The sequence below is a fragment of the Geotrypetes seraphini genome, chromosome 1, assembly GCF_902459505.1.
Source record: "Geotrypetes seraphini chromosome 1, aGeoSer1.1, whole genome shotgun sequence".
In the NCBI taxonomy this organism is placed as follows: domain Eukaryota; kingdom Metazoa; phylum Chordata; class Amphibia; order Gymnophiona; family Dermophiidae; genus Geotrypetes; species Geotrypetes seraphini.
In genome coordinates this window covers 104,518,513-104,543,331 of record NC_047084.1, presented here as the reverse complement: position 1 = coordinate 104,543,331, position 24,819 = coordinate 104,518,513, and the positions used below count along the sequence as shown (strand labels likewise).

The window sequence follows — 24,819 nt, the reverse complement described above, 5'->3', positions numbered from 1 at the left end:
CGGTGCGGCCTACTAGAACTTTCCAAGTTCTTAGAGTGCAAGCACTCTAAAATTGTCCGTACCGGGGCTCCGTCGGTGCCGTCACCCATCAGTCAAGAATATCTGCCTGCTGTCCCTGGATAACACCTGTTAACGGTAAGTAACTGTGCTTAACGGTATTTGTTATCATAACGGTAAAAAATAATTAAAAATTAATAAGAACTTTTATATTTATCATCTAGTTACCCCATTCTTTACTATTAATTGGCCTATTACATCGACAGGACAAAGCCACATAGAACATTTCCTCAACTTTTCATCTCATTTGATCCTAATAAGTTGGGGCATCCTGTTTCCAAGAGAACAATTTCCAACTGGGTAGTGGCCTGTATATCATTTTGCTATGCTCAGACTGGACTGCGCCTGGAAAGTCTGGAAAGCCTGGAAATTGAGGAAATCTGTAAAGCTGCCACCTGGTCCTCAGTTCATTAATTCACCTCGCATTATTGTCTGGAGTCTTTCTCCAGATGGGATGGGCACTTCGGCCAGTCAGTATTACAAAATTTAGTTAGCTAGTTAGCTTGGAGGTCACCCATGTGTGAGAATAGTCTGCCTGCTTGTCCTGGGATAAAGCACAGTTACTTACTGTAACAGGTGTTATCCAGGAACAGCAGGCAGATATTCTCACAACCCATCTACCTCCCCTAAGATGGCTTCTTAATTGGCTTGTCTTAACTGAGGGACCATACGCCCATGTCGAGCGGGAAGGCACTCACGCATGCGCGGTGCGGGCTGATCGTGAACTTTCTAAAACTTAAAGTTGCGATTCACTTTTCAAGTGTTTGTATCAGGGCTCCGTCGGTGACGTCACCCATGTGTGAGAATATCTGCCTGCTGTCCCTGGATAACACCTGTTATAGTAAGTAGCTGTGTTTTTTGTGCATTTCTTGAGATATCAATTGTTTCTGCAAGAAAGACATTCCTTTCTTCTGTTGTCATATGAGCACACATATACAACAGGATCATTGTGGACATTACTCTACCCCAGTGATTCCCAACCCTGTCCTGGAGGAACACCAGGCCAATCGGGTTTTCAGGCTAGCCCTAATGAATATGCATGAGAGAGATTTGCATATGATGGAAGTGATAGGCATGCAAATTTGCTTCATGCATATTCATTAGGGCTAGCCTGAAAACCCAATTGGCCTGGTGTTCCTCCAGGACAGGATTGGGAACCACTGCTCTACCCATCAAGACTTATCTAAAAATTTAAACATTGCATGAATATACAGCCTCATTCTACATAATTAAAAACGAATCCTTATTTCATGATGAATAACTCTTGGACTATAAAGTATCTTAAATAGAAAACTGTCTCTAGATAGATTTTTCCTCAAAAAAGCATTTTATAAAAAAAAAAAAAAAAAAAATACAACTATGTTTTTTAAATCATTGAATTTTATCCAGCCTGGCAATACATCACAGCTCTGGTCCATAATCTATCCAAACTACACCCCCAGGTACACCTTCATGCAGCATATAAGAACATAATAATATAATATAATAAAATGGTAAGCTGCGCATGCGCACTTTCTATGCGTGCGTCCGTTTTCCATGAGCTGTAGCGACCCATAGGAAGTGCGCATGCGCGGCTTACGGTCTGGACTCACGCGAGGCAAGACAAGTGCACATGCGCGCCCTTCCCTGCTCTCCACCTGCGGAGTGGCGGCTGCCGGCTGTTAGCACCCCCTGCCCTCTCCAAGCCGGGACCGCAGCCAGCCGATGATCGCCTACACAGCGCGGAATTACTTATCTGCCAAGCCCGCGAGGGGAGGAGGGAGAGGGCTGGGGGCTGTCCCGCTGGCAGCATGGCCCCGATCCCCTTGCGCCGCAGCAGTGTCGGTAGGGAACAAGTCGATGACTCCCCCCTCCCGCACCAACCGCTGCCGCTCCTGATTGAAGCGGCCTGATGAGGTTCGCGGCCGGCTGTAGCGAACCTCACAGGCCGCTCTCCACATGAAGCACGTTCCCTCTGACGCGATCACGTCAGAAGGAACATGCTACCATATGGAGAGCGGCCTGCGAGGTTCAATACAGCCGCCCATGAACCTAAGCAGGCCGCTTTGAACAGGAACAGGAGCGGCAGCAGCAGCAGGAACCATGGATGGATGGAGGGAGGTAAGAACGGGAGGGGAAGCCAAAAAAGAAGGGCTATGGAGCAGGCAGAAAAGGGAGCTGTTTTGATGGGAGGGTTGTGCTGAGAAGCAGGCAGGCAGGCATTGCACAACAGGGGGAGAGGCAAAGAGGGCTGCTTTGGGGGGATGGTTGTGCTGGGGGCCGACAGCAATCATGGGGGGAACAGAAGAGGGCCACGGAGCAAGTAGGCATGGCACAACAGGGGGCCAGAGGGAGAGCGAAAGAGGGCTGCTTTGGGAGGAGGGGTGTGCTGGGGGCAGACAGTAATCAGGGAGTGGGGAGGAACAGAAGGGGGGCCACGAAGCAGGCAGGCATTGCACAACAGGGGGAGAGGCAAAGGGGGCTGCTTTGGGGGGATGGTTCTGGGGGCAGAAAGCAATCATGGGGTGGGGGACATAAGGGGGCCACAGAGCAGGCAGGCATGGCACAACTGGGGGCTGGGGGGGAGGGAAAGGGGGCTGCTTTGGGGGGATGGTTGTTCTGGGGGCAGACAGCAATCATGGGGGGGAATAGAAGGGGGCCAAGAAGCAGGCAGGCATTGCACAACAGGGGGAGAGGGAAAGGGGGCTGCTTTGGGGGGATGGTTGTTCTGGGGGCAGAAAGCAATCATGGGGGGGGACATAAGGGGGCCACAGAGCAGGCAGGCATGGCACAACTGGGGGCTGGGGGGGAGGGAAAGGGGGCTGCTTTGGGGGGATGGTTGTTCTGGGGGCAGACAGCAATCATGGGGGGGAATAGAAGGGGGCCAAGAAGCAGGCAGGATTGCACAACAGGGGGAGAGGGAAAGGAGGCTGCTTTGGGAGGAGGGGTGTGCTGGGGGCAGACAGTAATCAGGGAGGGGGGAGGAACAGAAGGGGGGCCACGAAGCAGGCAGGCATTGCACAACAGGGGGAGAGGCAAAGGGGGCTGATTTGGGGGGATGGTTGTTCTGGGGGCAGAAAGCAATCAAGGGGGGGAGGAATAGAAGGGGCCATGGAGCAGGCAGGCATTGCACAACAGGGGGATAGGGGGCTGCTTTGGGAGGAGAGTTTTGCTGTGGGCAGACAGCAATTATGGGGGAGAACAGAAGGGGGCCACGGAGCAGGCAGGCATTGCACAACAGGGGGAGAGGGAAAGGGGGCTGCTTTGGGGGGATGGTTCTGGGGGCAGAAAGCAATCATGGGGGGACATAAGGGGGCCACAGAGCAGGCAGGCATGGCACAACTGGGGGCTGGGGGGGAGGGAAAGGGGGCTGCTTTGGGGGGATGGTTGTTCTGGGGGCAGACAGCAATCATGGGGGGGAATAGAAGGGGGCCAAGAAGCAGGCAGGCATTGCACAACAGGGGGAGAGGGAAAGGAGGCTGCTTTGGGAGGAGGGGTGTGCTGGGGGCAGACAGTAATCAGGGAGGGGGGGAGGAACAGAAGGGGGGCCACGAAGCAGGCAGGCATTGCACAACAGGGGGAGAGGCAAAGGGGGCTGATTTGGGGGGATGGTTGTTCTGGGGGCAGAAAGCAATCAAGGGGGGGAGGAATAGAAGGGGCCATGGAGCAGGCAGGCATTGCACAACAGGGGGATAGGGGGCTGCTTTGGGAGGAGAGTTGTGCTGTGGGCAGACAGCAATTATGGGGGAGAACAGAAGGGGGCCACGGAGCAGGCAGGCATTGCACAACAGGGGAAGAGGGAAAGGGGGCTGCTTTGGGGGGATGGTTGTTCTGGGGGCAGAAAGCAATCATGGGGGGGGGGACATAAGGGGGCCACAGAGCAGGCAGGCATGGCACAACTGGGGGCTGGGGGGGAGGGAAAGGGGGCTGCTTTGGGGGGATGGTTGTTCTGGTGGCAGACAGCAATCATGGGGGGGAATAGAAGGGGGCCAAGAAGCAGGCAGGCATTGCACAACAGGGGGAGAGGGAAAGGAGGCTGCTTTGGCAAGCAGGGGGGCCAGGGAGACAGACAGAAAGAAAGACGCACGGACAGGGGACCAGGGAGAGACACAGATACAAAGAATGACAGACAGACAGCGTCCAGGGAGAGAGAGAGAGACAAACAAAAAACAGACATCTACTCTAGCACCCGTTTTTGTAACGGGCTTAAACACTAGTGATGGTATATTAAGCTGGTTTTCATGGAACATTAAGAGCCATCTTCCCCTTTACTGATGTAAGTTCTCCCTCCACCCTTCCCTTTCCTACATCTGCTTTGTTCTTTTTGTTTCCCCTAGCATATGTGGTGGGGATTTTGGGTTTTTGTTTTGTTTTGTTTTTTGCTATGCTGTACGACAGTAGAGGGGCACAGACACAATATATCACTCTCTGAAATCACCAGGTCGCTGCTTGAAGACCAATTCAGATAACGCTTGGATTGACTACAGCGTCTCTGTGATAAATGCGCCCAATGACAATACAAGATGAATTTGGGTCTTGATAGCACTGTATGTGTGTAATGACCAAAACTCTAACCTCCTCTTCTACGAAACTGCGCTAGCAGTTTCTAGTGCGGGGAGCCACACTGAATAGCCCGCGCTGCTCCAGACGTTTATAGGAATTTCATGAGCATCAGGAGGAGTGCGGGATATTCAGCGCAGCTTTCTGTGCTCTCTCTGCGCTATAAAATGCTAGTGCGGTTTCGTAGAAGAGAAGGGAAATTCTTCTGATCCGAGAGGCCAACTTCAAAATAAGGAAGAAAGGGTAATAAGATTAGGGGAGAGTGTAGGGCAATGGTTAAAACTAAAGCCTCAGCACCCTGGCATTGTGGGTTCAAACCCTCACCGCTCCTTGTGACCCTGGGCAAGTCACTTAATCCCCCCATTTCCCCAGGTACATTAGATAGATTGTGAGCCCACAGGGAAAAATGCTCGAGTACCTGAATAAATTCAGGTAAACCATTCTGAGCTCCCCTGGGATAACAGTATAGAAAATTGAACAAATAAAATTAGTTTAACAGTGTTCAAATTAGCACCAGAAGGCTGTCTGCATTTACTGTACCTCTATGCAACTGACTCGGGACTAAATTATTTTCCACACTATGAGAAAGATGGCCTTCAATAGCCATCATTTAAGAAAATGATGAAGTAAGACAGGAAGCAAGGTTTTACTGAGAAGCATTCTTATCACTTCTTTTTAAAACTCACCTTAGAAAATATATATACAGTCAAACCTCGGTTTACGAGTAATCCGGTTTGCGAGTGTTTTGCAAGACGAGCAAAACACTCAGCAAACTTTTGACTCATAAACCGAGCATTGACTCGATTTGCGAGCCCCCACCCGACCCGACTGCGGGAACCAACAGTATTGCTCCACCCCCCCCCCCCCCCCCCGGCGCTGCTCCCTCCCTTCACGATTGTCTCCTCCCCATCTACCGGCCGGCCCTGTCCTTACCTGTGGCCTGCCGCCAGTCTGCTGGTTGAGTCAAGGTTATCAATCGATTTTGTTACAATTTGATATCAGTGCAGCTTTTGATTCAGTTGATCATATTTTGCTTATCAACACAGTGAGTGAGTTGGGTATAGGTGGATCTGTACTTAATTGGTTCAATTATTTTTTAGTAAATGGGAATTATAGCGTGCTGAAGGATGGAACCTTTTCTAGGAGCTAACTTCTATTTTTGCTTTGCTTTTTAATATCGTTATGAGTACGCTGCAAAAAGTTCGTTCGTCAGTCGAAGTTTGTATGTTATCCTGTTTGTTTATTTCTCACCCGCATTACATATTAACATACAAAATAAAACATTTACATTTGTAGTACAAAACACTTCAAGGACACACTACATACTTACATATCAAATCAAATTACATATAACATACACGTCGCATCAACGACAAATATCATTTAAGGCCAAAACTAGTAATAATAATAACAGCTTATATACTGCAATACCATGAAGTTCTATGCGATTTACAAAGATTAAGCAAAGGTACAAATTGATTGACTTTAAGAGGGGAGGAAGAAAGAGGGTTAATAGGACAGGAAATCCATTTTTGAGGAGAGAGTGATCAATAGAACAAGTTAATCGCTATAGAGGGGAGAGAGAAGAGAGGATCAGTTGTATAGATACTTTAGGATCATGTGTGTTTTCAGACGTTTCATAAGTAGTGGGCGAAAGCAATTGTTCTAGGTCTTTACCCCATGATGCTGCTTGGTGCGAGAGAAGATGTTCATGGTGTTTTTTCAGTTTACAACCTCTCACTGGGGGGGAAACGAAGTTGGAATGTGAGCTTCTCTTGTGTCTGTTGGCTGAGAAGACGAAAAGGTCAGTTATATATTTAGGGGCAAGTCCGTGTAGTGCTTTGAAGCAGAAGCAGGCAAATTTAAACTTTGCGCGCGCCTCCATTGGCAGCCAATGCAGCTGCCAGTAGTAGGGTGTCACGTGGTCAAACTTCCTCAGCCCAAAGATGAGTTTGACCTCTGCATTTTGCATCAATTGTAAACGCTGCATGTTCTTTTGGGAAATTGCTAAATGGGCGATGTTACAGTAGTCAAGTAGACTCAGTATGAGGGATTGGACTAGAGTTCTGAATGCCGCTGTATCGAAATAAGCTTTAATGGATCTGAGTTTCCAGAGAGTGAAAAATCCCTTTCTGATCAAGGAGTCCATCTGGTCTCTCATGGTTAGGCACGGATCCAAAGTTACATCTAGTATCTTTATGGTAGGTTGGATAGGGTAATTAAGATTATTGATACATAGTGGTGATTTGGTGTCAAGCAGATGTGGCGAAGCAACGAAGAAAGTTGTCTTTTCTGAATTAAGTTTGAGCCTAAAGGTTGTCATCCAGTGCTCCATCATGTTTATGGCTTCTGAAGCTTTAGGAATAGTTTCAGAGATAGAATTAACGAATGGGATGATGATTGTAAAATCATCTGCATAACTAAATAGTTTTATCCCTAACTGGGTTAGCTGCGTGCCTAGTGAGGATATGTAGACGTTGAAGAGCAATGGAGATAGCGGAGACCCTTGTGGCACACCGGATGGATTGCTCCAGGTATCTGAAAGTTCATAATTAAAACGTACTTGATAAGTGCCGGACATAAGGAAGCCACGGAACCAATTCAGCACCTCACCCCTGATACCAATGGCGTCTAGGCATTGCAGCAGTTTCCCGTGGTCTACTAGATCAAAGGCAGAACTTATATCGAATTGCATAACCAGGGCATTAAGGCCCTTACTAAACAGTAGGCGCAGATTGTCTAAAATAGCCGCAATTACTGTCTCAGTACTGAATAACGGTCTAAAACCGGATTGAGTTTCATGTAGGAAAGAGAACTGATCCAGATAATCCATCAGTTGGGTGTGTACCAATCCCTCCATAATTTTTACAATAAACGGAATGGATGCTACTGGTCTGTAGTTGGATATTATAGCTGAAGATTCTTTTCGATTTTTTAGAATTGGGGTTATTATTATGTGACCATTATTAGAGAGGAACTTCCCAGTTTTTAGGTTATGAGCCAAATATTGCATCAACGATAGTTTAAATACTAAAGGTGCCGCTTTCATGATTTCTGGGGGGCATGAGTCCAGAACGCAATAGGATTTAGAGTATTTGTTATATAGTCTGTTGTAATTGTTCCACTCTAAATCTTGAAAGGAGCTCCAGATCATGTCTGCCGGTGTATCATTTCCTTGGGTGATAGGTATCGGAACTGCCATCTCCGGATCAGACTTTCGGTACATCAATTCCGGTGATCCGCACACGCGGAGGCCCAGCCAGTGTGCACCTGGTGTAATTTTATTCACCCATATCCCTCTATGCTTCTCGTAAGGAGATGTGCATCTAGTTTGATTTTAAATCCTTGAACGGTGGATTCCGCAATAACCTTCTCTGGGAGAGCATTCCGGGTTTCCACTACCCGCTGCGCGAAGCAGAACTTCCTGATATTCGTCCTGGTCTTGTCCCCCCTTAGCTTCAGTCCATGTCCTCTTGTCCGTGTCACATTAGACATTGTAAATAATTTTTTTTCCTGCTCTATTTTGTCAATTTCCTTAAGTATTTTGAAAGTCTCAATCATATCCCCTCGTAGCCTCCTCTTCTCAAGGGAGAACAATCCCAATCTCTTAAGTCGTTCCTCATATTCCAAGTTCTCCATACCTTTAACTAGCTTTGTTGCTCGTCTCTTCACCCTCTCCAGCAGTTTTATATCCTTCTTTAGGTTGGGAGGCCAATGTTGGACACAGTATTCCAAGCGTGGTCTCACCATCGCTGTATAAAGCGGCATTATAACATTCTCCGATCTACTCGTGATTCCTTTCTTTATCGTGCCTAACATTCTATTTGCTTTCTTTGCCGCTGACGTGCATTGTGCCGACGGTTTCAGGATCCTATCTATCAGTTGTCACAAACACTCCTCAGAGCGGAGCTATCCAGTGACAAACCCTGCAATTCTGGCGTGTCCCCTTTAACCAGGGGTATCTTCAGGACTTTTTCGGTAGGCACTGGGCAACTGCCTAGGCTTGGGAGAACAAGGGTAAGTAGGGGTTTTCAAAACACCACCAGTCAAACCACGTTCTTCAAGCAAGAATAAGATGTTTATTCTGGCCTCAGCGGTCAAAAAGGTGCAACATAAAACAAAGTCACTGTAGCATTTCATTAAAAACAAAGTCCATTGCAAAAATAAAGAAAAGGTTTTGCCTGAGATCTTGTACTCTGATTCAGAAATGCACTTTATAATGGTGTTCAAACACAATTTAAATTCTCTCCCAGCAATATTTGTTAGAGGCATGAAACAGCTGTCTTTCAGCAGTCAGGCAACGTTCAGAACAAACCCTTGTTACAAACAATATTAGATACCTCATTAGGCAGTAAGCCACAGCACAGCCTTGCTCAGCACAGCTTTGCAAATAGCCCAGCGTTTCTTCAGCTACTTCATGGAAGGCAAAAACAGCTGAGGAAGATAAGCTAATTATCTTCCCAGGAACGGGAGCCACAGCAGGATTTTCACAGTTCAAAAATAAACTTAAATATTCAACCCTTAGGTTCTGTTGCTCAAACTTGGCTTTAAGTAAATCCAGTGGTCAGTATTCAGGTAAGTATTGTACTTAAACCAAAAATAATAATAAAGCCCAAACACATAGCAAATTCTTCAGGCTTTTCTTGCACAGAAAGAAAGCACAAGAAGACAGAAAAAAAAAACCCCACTAATTGCTTCACAGTTACTCACTTCCTTTCATTCAATGTCCATGCATTCTGTCTGGCTCTCTATCATAGGGCCAGTAGCTTGAACCTCCATTCCTTCCACACAGTCAGCAATCTGGAAGTCTGAGGTAGGGAAGATTTCTTCCACCTCCTGCATAGGCCAATCTGAAACTGTTGGCTCTGCTGCTTGGCTCCACGGATCCTGCACTGCCTTGGGCTGTGGGAGTGACTCTCCCTGGTCACTCGCTCCTCCTCCTCCTCCTGCTGCTTGCTTCAGCCTGCTCTTAAGCAGCTCAGAGCCAATCCCCTTCAGCCTGTAGCTGGGGATGGGCTTTGGTTTCAAAGCAGTCTTTCTCTGCCTGGGTTTACTCGGTGCAGCTAAATACCTTGTGGCTTCTCTAGCTGCCCTATAGCCCGGAGGCTGCTGTTGCCAGTCTGCCTGCCTCTGTTCCATACCATTATTGCTCTGATTATAGGGGCAAGAGAGGTCAGCCTCAAGTTGACCGCCAGAATCAACCTGGTCAGCTCTTCTGCACCGGATCTTTCCAGGGTCAAAACTAGAGCTGGTGCTGGGTTTGTCACAAGTACACCCAGGTCCTTTTCTTGTTCGCTCTTACCCAGAGTTGCACCTGACATTCTATACTCGTGTTCCTTGTTCTTTCTGCCTAAATGCATTACTTTGCACTTTTCCACATTAAACTTCATCTGCCATTTCTCTGCCCATTTCTCTAACTGACACAAGTCACTCTGGAGTTCCTCGCTATCCTTCTGCGATCTGATTGTCCAGCATAGCTTTGTGTCATCTGCAAACTTGATGATCTCACTGGATGTTCTTTCTTCTAGGTCATTGATGAAAATATTAAATAAGATGGGCCCAAGTACCGAGCCCTGGGGCACACCGCTAGTCACTTTCTCCCAGTCCGAAAATTTTCCATTTATGCCCACTCTCTGCTTCCTGTTCTCCAGCCAATTGCCTATCCATCTTAGTATATCTCCCTCTATTCCATGGCTTTGTAGTTTTCTGAGAAGTCTCTCATGTGAAACCTTGTCGAACGCTTTCTGGAAGGCCAAGTATATTATGTCCACCGGTTCTCCACTATCAGCCTTACCTGCGTTCCTTCTGTCACTTGCATTTCTTTCTTCATCCCTTAATGCTTCTTCTCCGCAACCTGATCTTCTCTCTTTTCAGAACCCTTTTCTCAGCCTTTCTCCCCTACCAGCTCCCTCCTTTTTGAATCCCACATGGTTCAACACTGGGTCCTCATCTCTGCATCTTTCTTCTGCCCTATCTTGTCAGTGCATGTACTTTTGTTCTCATATTTAGCTTTGCAGTCTTAGAGCCCTTTTATATGTACAGTATAAAACATGCTTTACATGTGGTAAATGCTTTATAAAATTACTCCCATAATGTGGTAAGCTAGGTTGATGAAGGACCAGACAGCTATTGCGTTAAGCCATTTTGAGCTGCTTCTCTTGTAGTTTGACTCATAAAGCACTATTATTGTCAATATTTGTGTCCCAAAGGAAGAATTGGGTTCATGACCCTGAAGAAATGTTATTTCCCTCTACTGAAAGCCTAGGCAGATAATCAAGCCCACTGATCTTTTTATTTTCCTTTATCGTCTCTTCAAACCTTTTCTTATTATATCTATACACTTGGTTAAGATATTTTTTCTAAAAGTAAATCTTCAGCTTATCTACTCATAAAATAATAAACAAAAATCTAAGGAGACCTATATCTCTGTGATCCTTGTTTTGTTGCTGAGGACAGCATTATTCTCCTGCAATATTGTTGAGGTTTCTGGATGAAGGTGTTAAACTGAGCCACAACAGGTGAAAAGTGTTAGGGCTTTTACAGAGCAGCATATAGGCAATCATTCATTGTTTTCATCCTCAGTACTAAATATCAAAAGATGTCTAAGGAGATACCTGTTCCCCTCCTGGAGGACAAAAAGGCCATGGCTGATCTGTTTGGGCTTTTATAATATATATGTGGATCCCTAAATTAGCCCATAGCTGTACAGATACACACCTGCAAAAGCTTCAATGTCAGATGTAGCAAAATTTGATATTTTTCCAATTCTTCAAGCAAAAATGCTTGATTTCATATACAGGTGCATTCAAGCCTTGATTTTGACATGGTGCAGCTTATGAATCATTCCATAATTAGAATCAGCCTTGAAGAGAGCAGACATTCCAAACACTGAATGTACCACTTGTCTAGGAACACCTATTGGAGTTGAGTTCTATCAGCTTATAAATTTGACTGGCTAGATCTCACATGACAGTGGAAGTTGGAAAGACATACCTACATGCACAGTGTAACATTCTAAAAAATTGTAAACCAAACCGAACATTCCCATGCAGGCTCCATCGGATGAAGTCAAGTTTCAAGTTTATTAACATTTTGATAAAATGCTAATCGTAAATTCTAGGCGTTTTACAATTTAAAAAAGGAGGAAACATTAAACAGATAAGTACCGACTAGACCAGTGTTTTTCAACCGCTGTTCCGCGGCACACTAGTGTGCCGCGAGATGTTGCCTGGTGTGCCGCAGGGCCGCCGGGCCCGGAGCTGACAGGGGGCCCGAGGCAGGGGCGTCAGTAGCTCGCCAAGGCAAAGTGAGTCGATCACCCAGGACTCACTTTGTCTTGGCGATCTAATCTATCGAGCCGATAAGTCTTCTTCTCCCCGACGTCAATTCTGTAGTTGGAGAGGAAGTTCGGGCCAGCCAATCGCTGCCTGGCTGGGCGGAACTTCCTCTCCGATTGCACAATTGACGTCAGGGAGAGCATGCGTCCGCGTCGGCTTTGGGGCCTGTTATCCATTGGTGGGTCCTGTTCCCCGATGGCAGCGGCAGTGGCAGTGGCAGTGGCTTGGGGAACGGCAGGGAGAAAGAAAGAAAGGGGGCAGGCAGGGAAACGGAAGGAAAGAAGAGAAACAGAAAAAAAGAAAGAAAGGTCAGGGAGAGAGGAAGAAAAAGTTGGGGGAGGGAATGAGGTGTGGAGGAGAGAAAGCATACAGGCTGATAGAAGGGAAGAAAGATTGGATGCACAGTCAGAAGAAGAAAGTGCAACCAGAAATCACCAGACAAGGTAGGAAAAATGATTTTATTTTAAATTTAGCAAAGTGGAGGCAGTTTTACCACAGTTTTCAAAGGAATTTGCCCAAATAACTTAATAGTTAACTGGGTAAATTCCCAGAGATGAAAACTTCCCTTCACTTACTATGCACAGTTCTGAATTTATATCTGCTGTCTATATTTTACAATATGGTCCCCTTTTACTAAACCGCAATAGTGGTTTTTAGCGCAGGGAGCCTATGAGCGTCAAGAGCAGCGCTGGACATTCAGCGAGCTCCCTGCGCTAAAAACTGCTATTGTGGTTTAATAAAAAGGATGGAGGGTATATTTGTCTATTTTTGTATGCTATAAAAACCAAATACAGAGAGAGACTGAGAGCTGTTGACGAAGAGCTACGTGTGTGTCTTTCTTCGATTCCAGCCAGAATATCAGCTTTGTGTTCAGCCAAACAGGCCCAGGTTTCGCACTGAATAAAGTATTTTATAATTTTTATAATTTTTATTTCGTAATAAAGTAATTATAAAATACTTTCTTTGTGTTTATTTGATTCCTATTCAAGAGAATTACTTTATATATAGTCAATATAAGCAGAGAGTTAAATTTTTTAACATTTTCTAATGGTGGTGTGCCTCGTGATTTTTTTCATGAAACAAGTGTGCCTTTGCCCAAAAAAGGTTGAAAAACACTGGACTAGACAATACTTGACAAACATAAAAACGAAAGGAAAGTGGGGAGAACTATAATTTTAAAGTAAAGAAGACATAGAGGGTAAAAAACAGTAGGTAAGCTAGGGAGATCAGATTATTAAACAACCCAGGTGGTCACGAAACCTATTCAGCAATCATATGCGTCTTGGAAGAGGAAGCATTTTAGATTTCCCTTAAATTTATCTAAATTTTGTTCAGCCCTACTATGAGGTGGTAAGGAGTTCCATACTGTGGGGGTGTAATTGCAAATGAAGAGGCCCGACGCGTACTAATGATTTTCAAGGACGGTATATGAAGGAGATGTTGAGAGGAGGATCTTAGGACTTTTGAAGAATCATGTGGAATAAGGAGCTTATGAATGAAGGCTGGTTCTTTAGTATTTTGGGACTTGAAAGAGACAATAGCTATTTTATATACGATTCAGTGTGGGATTGGCAGCCAGTGCGTGCTTTTTAGTAAGGGGGTGACGTGATCTAATTTTTTCATATTTGTGATCATTTTTGTGGCAGTATTTTGTATCAGTTGTAGGCGACGGATGTCTTTTTGTCAGATATCTTTATACAGTGCATTACAGTAGTCGAGCTTGGATATGATGAGAGAGTGAATTAGAATGTTAAGAGATTGGGGGGTCCAGAATATTCGCAAGAAATCTATTCAACCTAAATTTGAAGAAAAAATTCTTTACTACTGCACTAATTTGTGGACGGTAAGACAGGTTACTATCTATTATTACTCACAGGATTTTAACAGCACTAACAGAAATAATTGGAGCATCGTTAATGGCGATAGGAGGACATTTTGGGCTCCTTTTTCAAAGGCGTGTTAGGGCCTTAACGCGCAGAATAGCGTGCGCTAAATTGCCACGCGTGCTAGCTGCTACCGCATCCTTTCGAGCAGGCTAATCCGGTGCGTGCGCTAAAACGCTTAACGCACCTTCGTAAAAGGAGCCCTTTGTTTTGAATATACTAAGTGACAACATATTTTCGTGAAGCCATTGACTAATTTTGAATTAATGAGATTAATGTCATTGAGGCCGGAGGCATCGATAGGATGGATGATCTGAATATTGTCTGTGTGGGTGTAGGTGGTAAGACCAATAGATTTAGCAAAGTGTCAATAAAGGGGCCAGTTAGATATTAAAGAGTAAAGGGGACCGTATAGATCTTTGAGAGATGCCAAAGTTATTTTGGATAACTGACGAAGTGGAGTTATTGAAAGAGACAATGGAAGTGCGGTTTGTGAAATAAGAGGTAAACCACTCAAGGACTTGTTCAGAGATCCCTGCCGCAGCTAGCCTTTGAACTAGGAGTTGGTGATCTATTGTATCAAATGCAGCTGACAGATCTAAAGAAACAAGAATAACCGATTTATGTTGATCCAGAAAGTATTGTACATGGATGTGGTTAAGCCTATTAGTGCATACTCTGTAGAGTGATTTTTTTCGAAAGCCAGTTTGATTAGGGTGGAGAGCTTGAGTTTTTTTGAAATAGTCTGAAATTTGGTTAAATATGATTTTTTTCCGTTAGTTTTGCAAGGAATAGGAGGTTTGAAATTGGCCTATAATAGGAGCAGTCTTGAATACTTTCTTTGGTGTTTTTGATCATAGGGTAGATAATAGAATGTTTCCAAACTGTGGGCATAGTCACTATGGTAAGACTTTTGTGTATTAGTTTAAGTATAAAAAGGCCAAAAATCAAAAAGTATTGTTTCAAAATGAATGGGGGAATTGTATCACAGCTTGATCCTTTGGGAGTTAGCGATTGCATGATGCGCAGAATACCATTTAAAGAAGAAAGAGAAAAACGTGAACATGTTGAACACAAGTGGTTTGGGGTACTGTCCTTCAAACGGTAGATATTTCGGGATTTGTTTTTAATGTCTTTTCTAATAGTGTGAATTTTCTCTTGGAAGAAATTTGCTAAGTTTTCAGCTGAGGGAGTCAAAGAGTTGATGAAAGTTTGTTTCTGCTTAAATTGTGTCAGTTTTTTAAGAATGGCGAATAGGGCCGCAGAATGTTTTGCTTTTGAAATACATTTCTTATAATATGTTCTCTTGTCCATGTTTATTGATTGTTTGTAGTATTTTGAGTGTTCCTTGAATTTATTAAGGTTTAATAATGTAGGGTTGGTTTGCAATTTACGTTCCAAGGAGCGCAATTGGCGCTTAAGAAGAAGTAGAGAAGAGTTGAACCAGGGATTCTTTTGCTTTTTCGAAGAAATGGTACGGGTTGTCATGGGAGCTATTTTGTCAAGAAGAGAACGGCAAGCATCATCCCAGATCTTTAATTGTTTGCCACGCATATATAAGACTATTTATCCTGCAGTCCTCTGTGAACACCTGCTACAGGTAAGTAACTTTAATATCTGGGTGCCCAGAAGCCATTATAAAATAGGTTCTCATTCTGTGGCATCGAGGTGCACCTGCTTATAGAATTCCCCCTAAGCACCTAAATTAGGGCCCTGTAATTTGTGAGGCATTTAAGGTTCTGAGTTTTAGAAACCTAAATGTTCAAAATTTTCAACCCAAAACATCAGTTCCTAATTTCAGCTGAATTCCCACCTAAACATAGGTACTTAAATGAAACACTAAACAGTCTAATGAAAGCATAGCTGTATTTTTAATTAAGTATAATTTTATTATTGGATCTTTGATGGGGAGCTATTGATCATTTTAAACATTTGTTTTCTATCAATTGTACAGTATAACTAAGGGGGTCCTTTTCAGTGTTCCCGCTAAGCTGCGCTGGTGTGCGCTGGCGCACAAAATATTACTTCGCAGCGCACAAGTTTCTCGTCACAGCGCACACACGCCAACAAGGAGAGGCAGCCGGACTCGCGTACGCTCCGACCGCCTCTTCTTGCAAGAAGCCGGGTCTTATTCAATCAGGAGCTGCTTTGACATGCAGCTCCTGATTGGATAAGGCCCGACTTCCTCTCTGAAGGCAGAATTGACGTCGGGGGATTGCTGGTTGGCCTGGTGGGACGCAGAGAGAGCTTGGTGCAGTCGCGGCAGTGGCTTTGAGGCCTGTTTTCCCCGATGGTGGCAGCAGTGGCTTTGTGGAGGGTAGGGAGAAAGAAAGGGGGCAGGCAGGGAGACAGAAGGGAAACAGAAAAAAAGAAAGGGGGAATCAAGAGGAAACGAAAGAAAGGGCAAGGAGAGAGGAAGAAAAAGTTAGGGGAGGGAATGAGGTCTGGAGGAGAGGAAGCATACAGGCTGAAAGAAGGGAAGAAAGATTGGATGCACAGTCAGAAGATTAAAGTGCAACCAGAGACTCATGGAATCACTAGACAAGGTAGGAAAAATGATTTTATTTTAAATTTAGTGATCAAAATGTGTCTGAATTTATATCTGCTGTCTATATTTTGCACTATGGCCCCCTTTTACTAAATCGCAATAGTGTTTTTTAGCGCAGGGAGCCTATGAGCGTTGGGAGCAGCGCTGGGCATTTAGCGCAGTTCCCTGTGCTAAAAACTGTTATTGTGGTTTAATAAAAAGGATGGGGGGTATATTTGTCTATTTTTGTATGGTTGTTACTGAGGTGACAATGCATAGAGTCATCTGCCTTGACCTCTTTGAAAAAACCCCAGAATAGGAATGATAATTAACATTTTCTCAGCGTATAGTGTGCTTTGTGTTTTTTAATTTTATTGTTGGTAGATCATTTTGACTTGGTCATTTTAAAGTAGCTCACAAGCTCAAAAAGTTTGGGCACCTCTGAGCTAGAGCGTTGAAACTGTGTATTTCTATTTTATCCACCCTTTTAAAAAACTGTGGAGCGTTTTTTAGCGCCAGCCGTGGTGGTAGCAGCTCTGATGCTCAGAATTCTATGAGCGTCAGGGCTGTTACCACCGTGGCTAAAATCCACACTACAGTTTTGTAAAAGGGTGAGGGGTTAGTTTGTGATGACATATTCCATACTAGGCGAAGGTGTTTTCTGTGTTCTGTGTGTTCGAAAGACATGGTTTTCTGTTAGGATTGACGGTGTAGGATTGATCTGTGCTGGTCTGGCTTGTTTAGTTTTACAATGGGTGTATTGATGTACTGCTCACTGCAATATGTAAGATGCTGCCTTTTCCTAGGTACTCATGTGTGACGTGTGGTTTGTTACTAAAAATCATGTTTTTCTTACAGATGGGTGTGTGTGTGCCAAAAAATGATGTGCCCCGGGTGTTACATATGCTAGGTACGCCACTGTATGTAAAGATACCAGAAAGCTGGTGTAGCAAAAACTTTAAGTAAATTGTTATTTTTCTAAGTTTTGAGTATTTAACCCTCCCACAATCTCACGGGCACTCGTTTCAAGTTTATTGAGATTTTGATTTAAACGCAATATCAAATATTTTCAATGCGTATAACAAAAATAAATTTGGGGAAATAAATAAAACCATTTGAACAATAAACATACAAACATATCCATAGATGATTAAAATTACATAAGGAGTACAAGGATAAACTACATTTGTTTAAAAATGCGTCCTCCGCGCCCGCTCATAAATTTGTGGAGTATGTAACTTGTCGCTCATGCATATTTTTTTTTGCACACACCTCATCAATCCTTAGAGGGAACATTGGTCCTTTTATCAAGCCGCACTAGCGGGGTTAGCCCGTCGGACATTTAATCACGCGCTAACCCCTGCGGCCGGCTAAAAAACTAACGCCTGCTCAGTGCAGGCGCTAGTTGCTAGCGCGGCAGGCAGTTGAACGCGTGTTAAACCCCTACCGCAGCTTGATAAAAGGACCCCTAAATGTAGTTATAATAAAGCTGTGTAGTTTGTGTTTTGTCCTTTTGATCACTTTTCTCCTCAACAATGAATTTCCTGTCTAATGACTTCTCTTTCTTCTTCCCCTCTTGAAGTCAGTCAATTTGTACCTTTGCTTAATCTTTTGTAAACCGCATAGAACTTCACGGTATTGCGGTATATAAGCTGTTATTATTATTATTATTGTGTTTGTCTTAGTATCTCCGGTTTATATAGTCCAGTGGTTCCCAACCCTGTCCTGGAGGAACACCAGGCCAATTGGGTTTTCAGGCTAGCCCTAATGAATATGCATGAAGCAAATTTGCATGCCTATCACTTCCATCATATGCAAATCTCTCTCATGCATATTCATTAGGGCTAGCCTGAAAACCCGATTGGCCTGGTGTTCCTCCAGGACAGGGTTGGGAATCACTGATATAGTAGAGAAGTAATCAGATTGTACAGAGATATAGAAGCTTTTACAGTAAGCTCCCTACCATAATCCTTCTATTTCATTTACCAGCTAAAGAAAACCTTCTTTTTTTTTAACTTCTGGACCTTGTTGCACTCTTTGTCAGCATAAAAATACAAGACAAAATAGGGGAAATGTGCTGCCGCTCTCAAAGGAACAAATAACTTCTTTTATTAGTTAAGACTGTACTCTCCTTAAAAAGCAGTTTCAGCCAAGAAACTTCTGAAGAGGTAACAGTGGCTGAGGTTAATCTCCTCCATGGCACAGCGACAAAAACTGGAAAACAGTAAAGGGTTTGTGTCCAAAAAATCAATTTCTAATTTGAGACAAAATCATTTTTGACTAACAGGGGTTCAGGACCCATTACTTTTGCTGTATAGTCCTGTGACATTTCGGCACTTTCTGTTGTGCTCTGTGAATCCTAATAGTCATTGTATAACACTTCAGCTTTGTATTTGCTGGACCAATCAATTGAAGCTGGAGAAAGCTGTTACTTTTCAGCAAAGTTCTAGGGCTGGTTTTCTTTGAAGGGCTTTTTGTTTTGATGAATTAATTTTCACTTGTGGAAATGGTGAAATAATAAACTTGAGATTTTTTCTCGTCCTTCCAGGAATGTATCTTTTCCTTTTTGGAGTCGAGTGCCACATTGCAGTTATTTTCCCTCATGGTTTTCATGTATGAGATCCATTTGCTTTGCTCCTTTGTTCTCTACTGCTTCAGACTCTACAGTAGAGGTTTTTTTGGCACAGACTCTGCTTCAAATGTTTTCTATCAATGCAACCATTTGTCTGTATTCATAGAGTGGCTTGAAGCTAAGCTTTTTTCAGTGCCTCATTTGAAGTTTCTTGGTTTTCACCTTTTGGTGTGCTACTATTAAATTGGGAACAAATCATATATGAGTGGTTCTAATTAGAGCTTATGAAAATAAGCAAGAGGAAATGGACTATAAGAATGGAAAGCGAGGGGGGATACAAAGCTAGAAGGTAGTGGAGGAAGAGAGGACATGGACCTGCTGGACCATTGGGATAATGGAGAAGGAAGAACGGACTACCAGGTCCTATTAGAACGATAGACCAACTACAATTATTTCGGAAAACCTTAAAAACTTTGCTTTTTCACAGTATTTTTAAAAGTTTACCTACAGAATCCACTAACCGATAACAATGCAAGTTCTATTTTATGATAGTTTCTAATTTAAACACTCTACTCTATTCTACATCATTTATGTACACTCTAGTCTCTTGACTATTTGTAAACCGAGTCGAGCTCTGATGAGAGATGACCCGGTTTATAAACCAAAGATTAGATTAGAAGAACAGACATGAAAATGCTGGGCCATAAAGTTGGAAGGGAAGTGAGGGAATGTAAAAAGGTGAAAATTGGAGAAAGGACAAATGAACAGAACATACTGGAAAGAGAGCAGAAGACAGGACAGCAGAAATGAGCAACTGACCAATGTGCTTAGAAAATAAAATTATCAGGCAGCAGAGGTAGGAAAAAATGCTGTATTCTGAATTTAAGTAGAATATGTTAGCTTTGGAAAGGGTGCATCACATATGTCTTTGTATTATGTTCAGTAAAAAGGAAATGCATTATTTTTTTTCTCCAATATTGTAGTACAAGCAGGGCTATTTCATCATCCTTGCACTTCTTTGCTAGCATTACCATTCAGATGTCCAGGCCAGGCATAATGCTGCTTTTGAGGCAGACATTCTAAAGGGTGGCACAGGTTCCGCCTTGGTTTGAGGTTAATTTTGGGTGGTCTGGTGGGACAAATAGGAAAGAAAATTTTATTCTCAACTGTTAATTCTTTCTGTGAGTTTTACCAGGTACTCACCTGAAGTATCGTCAGAATTTTTATTTGTCTAACTTATCAGTGTCTGCAGCTACTTTTAGTTCAGGTTCTGGTCTCAGTGTGTTTCAGCCTATTTGTTCAGGAGGTTTATGTTGATTGAATCTCTTGCTTATAAGAGAGGATGAAGGTTGTTATATTTAGTCTGTTACAGAAATACAAGAAAGAAAGAGGCTTTATGGGATTCTAAACAAGGTGCTATTAGAGTTCTAGCTATTCTTTATCTCCATTTGGTGGCAGAGTGCAAAGCCCATGCATTTGAGCTGGGCTGGGCTGGTTTGTCACATGGAAAGAAAGTTATCAGGTAAAACTAAATTTTTCCTTTGATTAGGGATGATAGTATAAAAATATTCTGCTTGAAAATCAATTAGTAAAACTGTGAAAATAGTCCAAATTAGGAATTTGCTTGTATTATGCTGCCTCTTAGGATAAAAGTGATGTCTTATAGGTACTCTAAACCAATATTATATGATATAAAACTATAAACTCCTCTTATACAGTGATATAATCAAAGAGAGTAAGTAACTAACCATATGCCACCTGAAATGAGACCACTCATGGATCAACACAAGTGGAGAGAGTGCAAAGAACAGACCCCCTTTTTAGGTGCTAATCATCAAACACATTTAGAGACCCCTTTTATAGTAAAACGATTGCTATTGTATAGCTTGATTTCAAACAATTGAAAGAAGTGATTTTTATGAAGGTAGACTAATGCAGTGCCCTACTGCTTTGCTTCTTATTTTGAATTATCAATGTATAGAGATAAATGTTGGATAATGTAATATGAAATCTCTTTAATTAGAACTATATAGTTTTGCAATTCTTTCATTATGTAAGATTGTATTGTTGACTTTGATTGTAACCTCTTCGCTGATTGTCCAGCGCTTCTTGCTGTAAACTGCCTCGAACTTCCTTGGCTTTGGCGGTATATAAGAATAAAATTATTATTATTATTAATTAGACCAGCTATGCATAGCAACTGAACATGTATTGCATTTTGGAACAGAGAAACAGACAAAATACAACTACAAAATACAGTAGAAGTCACTGTTGCTAAAATTTCGCCATCTCAATCCCTTGTTGACCACATTTATTATTTCTTTGCTACAGGATCTAGAAAGGATGCAGCAACATCTCCTGTAATGAGAGGTAACAGAAAGGAACTGGCAACCACAGCAACATCACCCATTCAAGCCAACTCTTTACGGTAAATTGCCTTTTTCCTCCATTTTCATAGCAATAGAGAAACTAATGGTAAAGACCAGCAGGTCTAATTAATCTATCCATCTTTCCTACCCAAACACATTCTCCAGCTTTGCTTTTACTTTCCCACCTACCAAGCAGTTATCTTCTTTTTCTAATCTATGCCTGCCGTAAGAACTTAGGGTCCAGTGGTGGGCTGGGACAGGAGGGATTGTTCTGGCCGACACTAACAATTCTCATCCCCCACCTCCCTGATTAGTAAAAATTATACCTTTAAAATCTTTGGTGGTCCAATAGTGAACAAGGGTAGAAACGATCTTCCTATGCTCCTGTTCTGTGCAGAGCTGCTATCTGAATGGCCCTAGAGCAGGGGTTCTTAACCTGGGGACCATGGGTGGGTTTCAGGGGGGTCTCTGAGCGTCGGATAAAAATTAACATTTATATTCACTATACAGCTCGGTACTGTTGATTTTTTCTCGCAGGTAACGAGAGAGTAGATGTAGTAGTAGTAGATCTGTTTTAATTTGCACAAGAAGATTGTATTTCATAATTATAATGAGTGGTTCTTGATAAATAAAGTACATTATATTCATTGCATTCAAAGTTGTGTTTATGTGAATATTTCTGGGGAAGGGGGTCAGTAGCTTTTATCAGATTCTTAAAGGGGTCCATGACTCAAAAAAAGGTTAAGAATCACTTCTCTAGAGTGTCTCAAGAGGACTTTTCCCTTCTCATAGGATGAGGGGCCTTGGGAGTTCATGTCTTCTTTTTGCAGTCCAGGCCATCCCCTTAGGTAGAGGTCCAGCTGAGAGTTCATGCTCTATAATAAAGAAGGATAAGGAAACTGCCATTTTCCCTCCTTACACCACCAGACCTGCTGTATGGGAGATCATTAGTGATTAACCCCACCCCCTCCCAGATCAGGCTTTTCTTCTGCTCTTAAAGGACTGCCAAAAAGGGAATCCAGCTACTTTCTTTATCCAACAGGGTAAGGAGGAAGGGGGCTACCATTTTCCATTCTTAAAGGGCCGCCAAACAGGTGGGCTTCTCCCACAGATGGACCTCGCCAAAGGGTCCTTTGTGCAGACCAAGGAGGTCTAAGCACAGAACCAAACTTGAATTAGAACAGAAAGAGCACCAAATGCATCTACTACCTTCATAATTCACCACCAGTGCCCAGCATAGTAACTATGTGATTACTTTGTGGTGCTAATAGAGGGAAATGATCCCATTAATTTGGTGTTACCCTAGAGAGAGATTACTTTTTGCTCTACCTAAAACCGTCCACTCTCTTAATTGCATGCCAATATTAATATTATTTTAATTGGGTGACGTTGCTAGTAATTGAGAACAGTTGCAGTGGTTAACCTTACAACTCTGTATTACATAATCCCAAAAGCTGTTCACCTAAAAACTTTAAGATGAAATGGCTATGGATCTACCACCTGGCCTTATTAGGTTTACTACTGCTTAATGCAATTGTTGTTGATGGGGCATATAATAACTTTATACTAAGTAATGGTGCTCAAGTCAGTAACCACATAGAAACATGATGGAAGATAAAGGCCTAATGGCCTATCAAGTCTGCCCATCTGCAATAACTATTATCTCTTTCTCTCTAAGAGATCCCACGTGCTTATCCCAGACTTTCTTAAATTCAGACAGTTTCTGTCTCCACCACCTCTTCCGGGAGACTGTTCCATGCATCTTACCACCCTTTCTGTAAAAAAGTATTTCCTTAGATTACTCCTGAGTATTTCCTTAGATTACCTCTTAACGCCATCCTATGCCCTCTAATTCCAGAGCTTCTTTTCATAGAAACATGACGGCAGATAAAGGCCAAATGGCCCATCTAGTCTACCCATCCACAGTAACCATTATCTCTTTCTCTCTCTCTCTCTCTCTCTCTGTGAGAACCCACGTGCCTATCCCAGGCCCTCTTGAATTCAGACACAGTCTCTGTTTCCACAACCTCTTCCGGGAGACTGTTCTAGGCATCTACCACTCTTTCTGTAAAAAAGTATTTCCTCAGATTACTCTGGAGCCTATCACCTCTTAAATTCATCCTATGCCCTTTTATTGCAGAGTTTCCTTTCAAATGAAAGAGACTCGACTCATGCACATTTATGTTACGTAGGTATTTAAACGTCTCTATCATATGTCCCCTCTCCTGCCTTTCCTCCAAAGTGTACAGATTGAGATCTTTAAGTCTGTCCCCAAACACTTTATCACAAAGACCACACACCATTTTAGTAGCCTTCCTCTGGACTGACTCCCTCCTTTTTATATCTTTTTGAAGGTGCGGCCTCCAGAATTGTACACAGTATTCTAAATGAGGTCTCACCAGAGTCTTATACAGAAGCATCAATACCTCCTTTTTCCTATTGGCCATACCTCTCCCTATGCAATCTAGCATCCTTCTAGCTTTTGCCTTACCTTTTCAACCTCATCACATACAATCACACCCAAGTCCTGCTCTTCAGTCGTGCACATAAGTTCTTCACCCCTAAACTGTACCGTTTCCCTTGGGTTTTTGCAGCCCAAATGCATGACCTTGCATTTCTTAGAATTAAATTTTAGCTGCCAAATTTCAGACCATTCTTCAAGCTTCGCCAGGTCTTTCTTCATGTTATTCACACCATCCGGTGTGTCTACTCTATTGCAGATTTTCATATCATCTGCAAAGAGGCAAATCTTACCCAACAACCCTTCAGCAATATCATTTATAAAAATGTTAAAAAGAACAGGCCCAAGAAGAAAACCTTGAGGCACACAACTGGTAATATCCCTTTCCCCAGAGCGATCTCCATTGATCACTACCCTCAACCACTCAACCATTTCCACTCAACCAGTTCCTTACCCAGCCTGTCTCTTTGGGACCCATCCCAAAGGGCACTCAGTTTATTGATCAGATTTGTCTGACAAGACCTACCTCTAGTGAATCCATGTTGCCTCCAGTCCTGTAATCCACAGGATTCCAGAAACTTGACCATTCTCTGTTTTAAAAGCGTTTCCATTAATTTGCTTACCACAGAAGTCAGACTTACCGGCCTGTAATTCCCTACTTCTTCCTTCCATTTTTGTGGAAATGGACCATATCCGCCCTTCTCCAGTCCTCCGGTACCACTCCCAACTCTAGAGATGCATTGAAAAGGTCAGTCAGTGGAGCTACCAGAACTTCCCTAAGTTTCTTCAGCACCCTCGGATGTACACCATCCGACCCTATCGCTTTATCTACCTTTATTTTAGTTAGCTCCTCACGAACACAACCCTCTGAAAATCGATCAAGGTCTATTACTCTTCCATCCATCTTCTGCGGTCCCGCTTCCAGCACTTCAGCCGTGAACACAGAACAGAAATATTTGTTAAGCAATTCGGCCTTTTCTTTATCAGCTTCTAAATATTCCTCCCCTTCATCTTTGAGTCTCACAATGACACTTTTGCACTTCTTCCCATTACTAATATATTACATTACATTAC

General features: G+C 43.1%; 1 protein-coding gene across 4 annotated transcripts in view; it reads left to right on the top strand.

Moving 5' to 3' along the window:
* KIAA1328 (KIAA1328 ortholog) overlaps positions 1-24,819 on the top strand; it is a 381,040-nt gene that overhangs the window by 313,501 nt on the left and 42,720 nt on the right. For all 4 annotated transcript variants that reach the window (XM_033935328.1, XM_033935330.1, XM_033935329.1 and 1 more), the window contains one exon: positions 21,247-21,343. In XM_033935328.1, the coding sequence (XP_033791219.1) occupies positions 21,247-21,343 (97 nt within the window). The remainder of the gene's footprint in view (positions 1-21,246; positions 21,344-24,819) is intronic.